The following is an 11,602-nucleotide window of genomic DNA, read 5'->3' as shown; positions in this document are numbered from 1 at the left end:
CCAGGAGTAATCATCCGGGGTTGCGGTTAGCTAGATAGCTAGTTGTGAGGAAACAGCTGAAAATGTTCCGTTTGCGGTGGGAATCCGGGGATAAAAAAAATATTAAAAAATAGGTCCTTTATGCTCTGGTTAGAGTCGCGTTGTTCGAACTGGCGAGAGCTTTCCGAGCTAAAGGTTAGCTGATGACCGGTTAGCTGAAGACCGCTAGCAATGTTTTGCTGACTGAATAGCTGGTAGTTAGTTGGCTAGCTTCAGTTGAGGGGTTCCAGATCCGAAGTAAATATAAATACTTTAGGAAAAATAGCTACGTTGGGTGAGGCGGGTTGCAGGAGAGTATTTAGAAGAAGTTGAGGTTTAGCAAAATGTTTTAAAAGATATGCGAAGAAAAAACGAAAACAAACGACATATACAAGGGACACGACACGACAACACGTCCTACTGCTACGCCATCTTGGTTAACATCAACTGTTCAGAGGAGAATCAGGCCTTCATGGTCGAATTGCTGCCATGAAACCACTACTAAAGGACACCAATAAGAAGAAGAGGCTTGCTTGGGCCAAGAAACATGAGCAATGGACATAAGACTGGTGGAAATGTCCTTTCGTCTGGAGTCCAAATTGGAGATGTTTGGTTCCAACCGCTGTGTCTTTCTGAGAGGCGGTGTGGGTGAACGGATGATCTTGGTGGTTCCAGGTCTCTGCTGCCTGTGACTGGAACGAATTGCAAAAATCGCTGAAGTTGGAGACTTTTATCTCCCTCACCAACTTCAAACATCTGCTATCTGAGCAGCTAACCGATCGCTGCAGCTGTACATAGTCTATCGGTAAATAGCCCACCCAATTTTACCTACCTCTTCCCCATACTGTTTATATTTATTTACTTTTCTGCTCTTTTGCACACCGGTATCTCTACCTGTACATGACCATCTGATCATTTATCACTCCAGTGTTAATCTACAAAATTGTAATTATTCGCCTACCTCCTCATGCCTTTTGCACACAATGTATATAGACTCTCTTTTTTTTCTACTGTGTTATTGACTTGTTAATTGTTTACTCCATGTGTAACTCTGTGTTGTTGTCTGTTCACACTGCTATGCTTTATCTTGGCCAGGTCGCAGTTGTAAATGAGAACATGTTCTCAACTAGCCTACCTGGTTAAATAAAGGTGAAATAATAAATAAATAAATCTCTGCATGTGTATTTCCCACCGTGAGGCATGGAGGAGGTGTTATGGTCTGGGGGTGCTTTGCTGGTGTGACTGTCTGTGATTTATTTAGAATTTAAGGCTCACCAGCATGGCTACCACAGCATTCTGCAGCAATACTCCATCCCATCTGGTTTGGGCTTAGTGGGACAATAATTCGTTTTTCAACAGGACAATGACCCAACACACCTCGAGGCTGGGCAAGGGCTATTTTACCAAGAAGGAGAGCGATGGTGTGCTGCATCAGATGACCTGGACTCCACAATCCCCCGACCTCAACCCAATTGAGATGGTTTGGGATGAGTCGGACTGCAGAGTGAAGGAAAAAGCAGCCAGCATGTGCTCAGCATATGTGGGAACTCCTTCAAAGCTGTTGGAAAAGCATTCCAGGTGAAGCTGGTTGAGAGAATGCCAAGTGTGCAAAGCTGTCATCAAGGCAAAGGGTTGCTATTTGAAGAATCTCAACTATAAAATATGTTTTTTTGGTTACAACACTTTGTTGGTTACAACATGATTACATATGTGTTATTTCATAGTTTTGATGTATTCACTATTATTCTACAAAGTAGAAAATAGTAAAAACAAAGAAAAACCCTTGAATGAGTAAGTGTTCTTAAACATTTGACCAGTAGAGTATATGGCGACTAGTGTCAAAAATAAGGGCTTAAATACATGTCCAAAAAAACACATACAAACACATGTTTCCTGGTCTTATATCGTTCAGATATGATAGACACTTCAGAACAAACTTCCTTTAGGTTTTTTGTGGGGGACTCTGTTGTAGTGAATCTGTTATTTAATGCATTTTGTATTTTTTGATAGTTCAAGGGGTCTTACAATTCAAAATCAAGAAGCTAAATGATCCTTGGTATGACCTTCTTAAAAAATGCACCCGTCCTCCCTCCGGCTTAGACAGGGCTTAGACTCTTACGGGTTAAGCATGAGTTTTTTCTGAGTAATTTGTAGTTGTGCCAGCTAGCAGTGAGCCTGTGTTGCTTCTATAAAGCTCTCTGTCTGGATTATATCCAGCTCCATCTGTGAGTCTTTGGGATGTTAATTCATGACTTTCCAGACACACCCAAGAACTTGCCCAAGTCATGCCTGGAGCTGAACAACTCTCTCTGAATGCTCTTACGAGGAGGTCCTCTTAAGACTGATTTACAGTCTGTGTGTGGTGTATGTAATCCTGAAGAAAGATTTGTTAGATACACTACAATCAGCGGCCCCTAAATATATATTTACTGTTTATTGAGATTACAGTATCACTAACGTCCCTGACATGTTATAACAGCATCTATTCTCTCTACACCCTCAGCATCAACCAGTGTATTTCTTCCTGCCTTTAGCTTCCTTAGCTAAGTCAGATTTCAGTCAATGAGTTACTGTATTCCCCTCTCACTTTCAAGTAAGACATCTGGTATTTCTATTGTATGTTGTAATCTCCCAGTATTTACCAGTCAGGGAAAGAACATTCAGTAAAATATCATGACATACATTCTCCTTCAAACAGGCTAATAAAATGGGCTAAATAATATTCCGTTTAGAGGAGCCAGTCATCCTTCCAGTGTGTTTGTCCAATGGAGTTCACTCGGTTCCGTAGCTATTCAGTACATAGATTGACTCTCCTGACAGTCAGTGCTGCTTCGAAAGGGCCGCCATCACGCTTCCTGGTTTCCTTGGCGATGCTCTGATTTTTGTTGCCGAGGTTACTACGGAAACCCTGCCCAGCCATGAAGTAAAGTACGGGATCCACACAGCTGTTGGCGCTGGCCAAGGGGCGTGTCACCATATAAGCCAGGCTGGACGCCTTCAGCAGCTCACAGCTCACCTGGGGATGAATACAAGAACAAATGATTGAAAGGTAAATGCTGCAGATATCCTCTCGATATGGCAAAGACCTTTATATGTCAAGGATAATGACAATATCAACAATCATAATAGCAGTGGAATTGAGCCTGAGCCAGCTGGAGCCAGCCTCCTGCACCTTGGGTGAAAGGTGAATCTACCTGGAACCAGCCTCCTGCACCTTGGGTGAAAGGTGAAATCTACCTGGAGCCAGCCTCCTGCACCTTGGGTGAAAGGTGAATCTACCTGGAACCAGCCTCCTGCACCTTGGGTGAAAGGTGAAATCTACCTGGAGCCAGCCTCCTGCACCTTGGGTGAAAGGTGAATCTACCTGGAGCCAGCCTCCTGCACCTTGGGTGAAAGGTGAATCTACCTGGAGCCAGCCTCCTGCACCTTGGGTGAAAGGTGAATCTACCTGGAACCAGCCTCCTGCACCTTGGGTGAAAGGTGAAATCTACCTGGAGCCAGCCTCCTGCACCTTGGGTGAAAGGTGAATCTACCTGGAGCCAGCCTCCTGCACCTTGGGTAAAAGGTGAATCTACCTGGAGCCAGCCTCCTGCACCTTGGGTGAAAGATGAATCTACCTAGAGCCAGCCTCCTGCACCTTGGGTGAAAGGTGAATCTACCTGGAACCAGCCTCCTGCACCTTGGGTAAAAGGTGAATCTACCTGGAGCCAGCCTCCTGCACCTTGGGTGAAAGGTGAATCTACCTAGAGCCAGCCTCCTGCACCTTGGGTAAAAGGTGAATCTACCTGGAGCCAGCCTCCTGCACCTTGGGTGAAAGGTGAATCTACCTAGAGCCAGCCTCCTGCACCTTGGGTAAAAGGTGAATCTACCTAGAGCCAGCCTCCTGCACCTTGGGTGAAAGGTGAATCTACCTGGAGCCAGCCTCCTGCACCTTGGGTAAAAGGTGAATCTACCTAGAGCCAGCCTCCTGCACCTTGGGTAAAAGGTGAATCTACCTAGAGCCAGCCTCCTGCACCTTGGGTGAAAGGTGAATCTACCTGGAGCCAGCCTCCTGCACCTTGGGTAAAAGGTGAATCTACCTGGAGCCAGCCTCCTGCACCTTGGGTAAAAGGTGAATCTACCTGGAGCCAGCCTCCTGCATCTTGGGTGAAAGGTGAATCTACCTGGAGCCAGCCTCCTGCACCTTGGGTGAAAGGTGAAGCCAGGCAGAGCCTTTAAAAGCGTAGTTTTCCAGTGGTTGTGGTACTGTACCTGGGAGGGGTCCATCTGCTCCAGGTATCTGAGGAAGTAGTACAGACTTCTGGTCAGGTGGAAGGGTAGGAAACACAGCATGAACGCTGCTAACACAATGATTATCATCTTCACAGACTTCTGTTTGGAGCGATGAGGAGCGATCCTCCCGACTCCCCTCGACTGGCTCCCTCCTGCCCCCCAGGTGGGCTCCAGAAGCTTCCTCACCATCAGTCCATAGCACACCATCACCACCATGAAGGGGAAGGCAAACAGCAGCATACATACCACCAAGCTGTACACTAGGAAGTCATGAAATAACTCTGGACTGGTGGTGTCAAAACACACCCTCTCCGTTCCCTCGTCCCTGGTCCGTGAGAAGTAGAGCACGGGAGCCTGGCACATCAACACACACGCCCACACCGCCACAGACACCAGCCGGGCTCTCCTGGCGCTGACCCAGCTCAGGGACCTAATCGGGTAACACACACCCAGAAAGCGGTGCAGGCTGATGCAGCACAGGAACAGGATGGAACCGTAGAGGTTAGCGTAGAACAGGAAGCGGATGAGTTTGCAGAACGGCTCACTGAAGGGCCAGTCGTTCTCGTCGGCGTAGTAGTAGATTAGGAAGGGTAGGGTGAGGATGTAGAGGGTGTCGCACACTGTCAGGTTGAACATGTACACCGTGGAGGGCTTCCAGAGTTTTGTACGGAACAGGATCACGTACATGGCCGTGAAGTTCAGGGCTAGGCCAATCACGAAGACCAGAGTGTAGCTGACAGGAAGCAGGATGTACTTGAAGTCCTCCTTGAAGCGACAGCGGCAGTTTTGCCCGCTGCTCTCATTGGTTGAGTGGTTGGTGAAGGTAGCCATCTTTGTTCATAAACAGATCTGAGGAAGATACAGAGGTTTACTGATATGCGCGCGCACACACACACACACACAGAAGCTAAAGTGGGATAGTAATGATAAAACTGTATTAGCCAATTGTATAACTCTTCACACTACGGCTATGGCTAAACACTCCAAAGCTATGACTAAATGTCTGTTTACTTGCTTCCAAGCGCATATGCATGAATGCCGCAGCTGGAATCTGAAGCTCATTTTGGCATAATACCCATAATTCCTTCATATGTGTCTTTCCTAAATGCCAAGATAAGAGAGGGAGGAGTGGAGGAAGAGGGATGTTTTGTCCTTTTCACATGAGGACGAGGAGATAGTGATTGATGTCCGAGCTGTTCCAACAGGTAGTTAGTGATCCATTGAGAAGTTATTGTCCTATTTGGATAGGTCATGGCAACAGGATATGATAACTAGGGTCTCAAAGGGAGGATATATTACTGGAAACTTTCAAAAGTTTACCAGTAAACTACCAGAATTGTGGTATCTTTCAAGGATTTTATGTAATCTATCACAATACATCTAGTGGCCCCTTTTGGGTACTTCAGATTATCACAGGTGTCTAATAGTCTTTGGCCCTCTGTGTGGTCCTATCATATTTAAAAAAAATGTTTTTACATACTTATATTTATTTTACTATGTCAATATGTATTTGCTGTCAATTTTTGGGTGGCAAATTAGTGTCAATTTTGGGAAAAAAAAGTAACAAATTGGAAGAGTTCATTGAGAATAATGCTATCGTTGATTAGATGATTTTTTTCATTCATTTGTCAATTATCTCGAACCATCTGGTTTGAACCATATCTACTAGAAACTCATGTACAATATGGACACATAGAAACAAAATTAATATTATACTGTAAATGAATAATGCATTATTTTTTTTTTAAGTTATTGAAGTATAAATTACCAAAGTCACAATAGATTTCCATAGATTTTTTGTTAATTACCTAAATTAATTCTGGTAACTTTCATAAATTACGGGTATCTTAGCAACCCTAACGATAATATACAGAAACACACATGACATGGTACAGCAACACAATTAGTATGAATATATTGTCATAACATAGAGACACACATGACATGGTACAGCAACACAATTAGCATGAATATATTGTCATAACACAGAGACACACATGACATGGTACAGCAACACAATTAGCATGAATGTGATGTTTCCACTTTGCGATGACGAAGATCTAATCCATGAGATAAAGATGGCAGGTGAGTATTTTACAGTTGCCTCTCATTACTGTAAACGGTTAACTTTTCAACAGCTTTCATATATGGACCTACTTTAAATACACAACAGACTCATAAACAAACACCCTTACACACACACACACACACACACACACACACACACACACACACACACACACACACACACACACACACACACACACACACACACACAACATAAAAACAAATAGGATCACCTACGGTGACGAGCATACCATGTGTGTACAGGCTGCATGTGGATTGAAAGACACAGACACACGGCTCTGGGGGAAAAGCCTTCTGTATAGAAACCTAAACCAAGGTTAAAGGGTTCTGCTATGGGGACAGCAGACCAACCCTTTTAGGTTGTAGTTAGCACGTTTTTTCCCCCCTAAGAGTTTACATTACATCATACGTTTTAACAGATGAGCTGGTTAGCTAACTCAATTCAATTTAAAGGGCTTTATTGGCATGGGAAACATGTGTTAACATTGACAAAGCAAGTGAGGTAGATAATATACAAAAGTGAAATAAACAATTAAAAAAATAAAGGTAAACATCACATTCACAGAAGAATAAAGACATTTGAAATGTCATATTATGTGCAAATATTTAAAGTACAAAAGCGAACATAAATAAGGGTTCTCTCTCTCTCTCTCTCTCTCTCTCTCTCTTCTCTGTTCTCTGTTCTCTCTCTCTCTGTTCTCTGTTCTCTCTCTCTCTCTCTCTCTCTCTCTCTCTCTCTCTCTCTCTCTCTCTCTAGGAAGGAGTGCAATTTACAAAACACATGCAAGCCTCTCTCTCTCAACCCCACAGTAGAGCAATACCAGAAGGCCCACTTCAGAACTTCTCCTGTCCTGCACCTTCTCAACCCCACAGTACAGCAATACCAGAAGGCCCACATCAGAGCTTCTCCTGTCCTGCACCCTATCAACCCCACAGTACAGTAGTAGCTATTACCAATTCTAGTTACTCACAGTTAGAAAAGCTGATCCAGGAACACACTCCAGTTCATGTCCAACTTCTGTACTAGACTCTAACGACAACAAAATAATAGATTACTGATGCAATACTTCAGCCAGAGGAGTTTGTGTCCTCCCTGTCACTATCAGCTGGTTATGCCTACTGGTTAGACCTACTGGTTAGGCCTACTGGTTAGGCCTACTGGTTAGGCCTACTCACGAAGATTCTCCCAATGCTTCTTCCTCTCAGAGATACACAGAATGCTTTCCACAATGTGTCTCCATGCTCATGTGTGAGTGTGTGTGACTGACAGTCATGTCTGTCACGCTTCAGCCTGCACACACACACACACACACACACAGACAGGGAGACAGGGAGGGACTCATGATCAACATTTACCTACTGTATGTAACAGTTTACCGATGGCCCGGTCTGTCTTCTGGGAAGTACAAGTTGCCCCTTCTGATTCTAGAACTCACTCTGCACTTTGTTTGGTTAATGATCCATGTGACTCTAGCAATTATGACAATTATATGATTTCCTATGATACCCTTTCTTAAGCTTTTGTTAGTATATCACCAACAATCACAATATTATATTACGTACCTGAGCGTCTATACCGAATACAAGTTGATTTATGTGTTTGTCGAGAGTCAATACAAAAGGAAACCCTCTCTGAGCAGATCTCAGCTGTAGATACTGCCTTTGTCTTTCTCTACAGACAGACAGACAGCTCAACAGACAGACAGCTCAACATACAGACAGCTCAACAGACAGACAGCTCAACATACAGACAGCTCAACATACAGACAGCTCAACAGACAGACAGCTCAACAGACAGACAGCTCAACAGACAGACAGACAGACAGACAGACAGACAGACAGACAGACAGACAGACAGACAGACAGACAGACAGACAGACAGACAGACAGACAGACAGACAGACAGACAGACAGACAGACAGACAGACAGACAGACAGACAGACAGACAGACAGCTCAACAGACAGACAGCTCAACAGACAGCTCAACATACAGACAGACAGACAGACAGACAGACAGACAGACAGACAGACAGACAGACAGACAGCTCAACAGACAGACAGCTCAACAGACAGACAGCTCAACAGACAGCTCAACAGACAGACAGCTCAACAGACAGACAGCTCAACAGACAGCTCAACAGACAGACAGCTCAACAGACAGCTCAACAGACAGCTCAACAGACAGCTCAACAGACAGACAGCAGACAGAGCCATATGAATAATAAACCAATGAGTGAAATTTCACCGGGGTTAAAGAACATCTGTAGCAGTGGCTCTTGAATGGCTGAGTTTGGATTTGGATTTTGAATCATTTGTTGGTCCCAAAAAGTCCTCACAACTATAGTAAGACATACCTCTGTGTGTGTGTGTGCTTGTGGTCAGTTATGACCTACCTGAAGCTTTTTGAGTTATTGTAACACATCAAGTAAATAAAACCAATGTTATAGCCAGGACCCAGTTTTAAGCCAGACCCATCAGAAATCAATCACAACCTACAGTAGGCTTCGACCCACAAGGAATCAATCACAACCTACAGTAGGCTTCGACCCACAAGGAATCAATCACAACCTACAGTAGGCTGCGACCCACAAGGAATCAATCATAAACCTACAGTTGGCTTCGACCCACAAGGAATCAATCACAACCTACAGTAGGCTTCGACCCACAAGGAATCAATCACAACCTACAGTAGGCTTCGACCCACAAGGAATCAATCGCAATCTACAGTAGGCTGAGACCCACAAGGAATCAATCACAACCTACAGTAGGCTGAGACCCACAAGGAATCAATCACAACCTACAGTAGGCTTCGACCCACAAGGAATCAATCACAACCTACAGTAGGCTGCGACCCACAAGGAATCAATCATAAACCTACAGTTGGCTTCGACCCACAAGGAATCAATCACAACCTACAGTAGGCTTCGACCCACAAGGAATCAATCACAACCTACAGTAGGCTTCGACCCACAAGGAATCAATCACAACCTACAGTAGGCTTTCGACCCACAAGGAATCAATCACAACCTACAGTAGGCTTTCGACCCACAAGGAATCAATCACAACCTACAGTAGGCTGCGACCCACAAGGAATCAATCACAACCTACAGTAGGCTTTCGACCCACAAGGAATCAATCACAACCCAGTAGGCTGGAAAAGGAATCAATCACAACCTACACATAGGCTATTCGACCCATCAAGGAATCAATCACAACCTACAGTATGCTGCGACCCACAAGGAATCAATCACAACCTACAGTAGGCTGAGACCCACAAGGAATCAATCACAACCTACAGTAGGCTTCGACCCACAAGGAATCAATCACAACCTACAGTAGGCTGAGACCCACAAGGAATCAATCACAACCTACAGTAGGAATTGAATTTTGATCGACCCACAAGGAATCAATCACAACCTACAGTAGGCTGACTGACAACACAAGGAATCAATCATAAACCTACATTTGGACCCAGTAAAGTAGGCTTTCGACCCAAAGGAATCAATGACCTGCGACCCACAAGGAATCAATCACAACCTACAGTAGGCTTCGACCCACAAGGAATCAATCACAACCCACCGCTAGGAAAACACTGCTCCATATCACATACACATAACTATTCTCCACATCTGACACACAAGTTAGCCGGGACAGGAACAGGGCAAGCTCACAAATCTCAGTCATACTGATATCAGGGAAGGATACAGTTTACATAGAGGAGAACCTGAGTAAGGAATTGCATTTTGATAGAGATTGGTTGACTGACAACAAATTGTCGCTACATTTGGGAAGTAAACTGACAAATAGACAATGACCCAAGTGTTGCACCACACCCATTATACACAAACATTACTGTAATCTACACAACATACCCATTATACACAACTGTTACTGTAATCTATACTACACACCCATTATACACAAACATTACTGTAATCTATACTACACACACATTACACACAAACATTACTGTAATCTACACTACATACCCATTATACACAAATGTTACTGTAATCTATACTACACACCCATTATACACAAACATTACTGTAATCTATACTACACACCCATTATACACAAACATTACTGTAATCTATACTACATACCCATTATACACAAACATTACTGTAATCTATACTACACACACATTACACACAAACATTACTGTAATCTATAATACACACCCATTACACACAAACATTACTGTAATCTATAATACACACCCATTACACACAAACATTACTGTAATCTATACTACACAGCCATTATACACAAACATTACTGTAATCTATACTACACACCCATTATACACAAACATTACTGTAATCTATACTACACACCCATTACACACAAACATTACTGTAATCTATACTACACACCCATTACATACAAACTGTACTGTAATCTATAATACACACCCATTACACACAAACATTACTGTAATCTATACTACACACCCATTACATACAACCATTACTGTAATCTATAATACACACACATTACACACAAACATTACTGTAATCTATACTACACACCCATTACATACAAACATTACTGTAATCTATACTACACACCCATTACATACAAACTGTACTGTAATCTATAATACACACCCATTACATACAAACTGTACTGTAATCTGTGATCACAGGTATAAACATCAACGCTGAGACTGACCTGACTGACTGGCGAAACGCAGACCCTCCTGGATAGATATAAAACCGCACCACACCTTAATGCACAGATGATTAAGGAGATCTTAAAGAAGTACAGTCGGACAGATGGCAGCCCCCCCCCCTCTCTGTGGTATAGAGCTTTGTATGGGTGGTGAGAGAGGTGAGAGAAGTGAGAAATGTCTTACCGGTTCCAAAAACACAGTGTATTAATGATTACATGACCTTAAGCATAAACCATAACCCCTAGGCCTGCTCCTCGCTCAGTTCTCTCTGCTCTGGGGCAAAGCTCTGTCAACACACTGGTCCACCTGGATGATTAACCAGCTGTCACGGAGAGAGGTGTGAGTGACTCTCCTGTTCAAGTTCGACTTTATTTGTCCCAGAGGGCAATTGGTTTTGCAGTAAGGAGCACATGAGACAACTTCACACCTTAACAAACGCACATAAATATACATACACATACTCACGCAAATACAAAAAACACACCCGTCATTCACACACACACACACACACATGTTCATGCACACACCAAGACATACACACACAC

The 11,602-nt window shown here is 43.6% G+C and overlaps 1 protein-coding gene across 1 annotated transcript; it reads right to left on the bottom strand.

Annotated features, from left to right (window-relative positions):
- Positions 1-1,009: 1,009 nt before the first annotated feature.
- On the bottom strand, positions 1,010-11,161 carry LOC115123196 (P2Y purinoceptor 2-like). The gene is made up of 3 exons (XM_065027155.1): positions 11,057-11,161; positions 4,270-5,139; positions 1,010-3,034 (listed from the first exon to the last, which is right to left on the bottom strand). The coding sequence occupies exons 2-3, from the start codon at positions 5,119-5,121 to the stop codon at positions 2,807-2,809; spliced, it is 1,080 nt and encodes a 359-aa protein (XP_064883227.1). The 5' UTR covers positions 5,122-5,139; positions 11,057-11,161; the 3' UTR covers positions 1,010-2,806.
- Positions 11,162-11,602: the final 441 nt, after the last annotated feature.

The sequence above is a fragment of the Oncorhynchus nerka genome, linkage group LG14 (assembly GCF_034236695.1).
Source record: "Oncorhynchus nerka isolate Pitt River linkage group LG14, Oner_Uvic_2.0, whole genome shotgun sequence".
Classification (NCBI taxonomy): Eukaryota; Metazoa; Chordata; class Actinopteri; order Salmoniformes; family Salmonidae; genus Oncorhynchus; species Oncorhynchus nerka.
The sequence above is the reverse complement of the archived record's forward strand: the minus strand, read 5'-3'. Positions and strand labels throughout refer to the sequence as shown.

Excerpts from the sequence above, each read along its gene's own strand:
- LOC115123196 (XM_065027155.1), bottom strand. The coding sequence starts at position 5,121 with ATGGCTACCTTCACCAACCACTCAACCAATGAGAGCAGCGGGCAAAAC. Across the intron at positions 3,035-4,269 it reads AGCAGATGGACCCCTCCCAG|GTGAGCTGTGAGCTGCTGAA; the intron begins GTACAGTACCAC and ends ATTCATCCCCAG.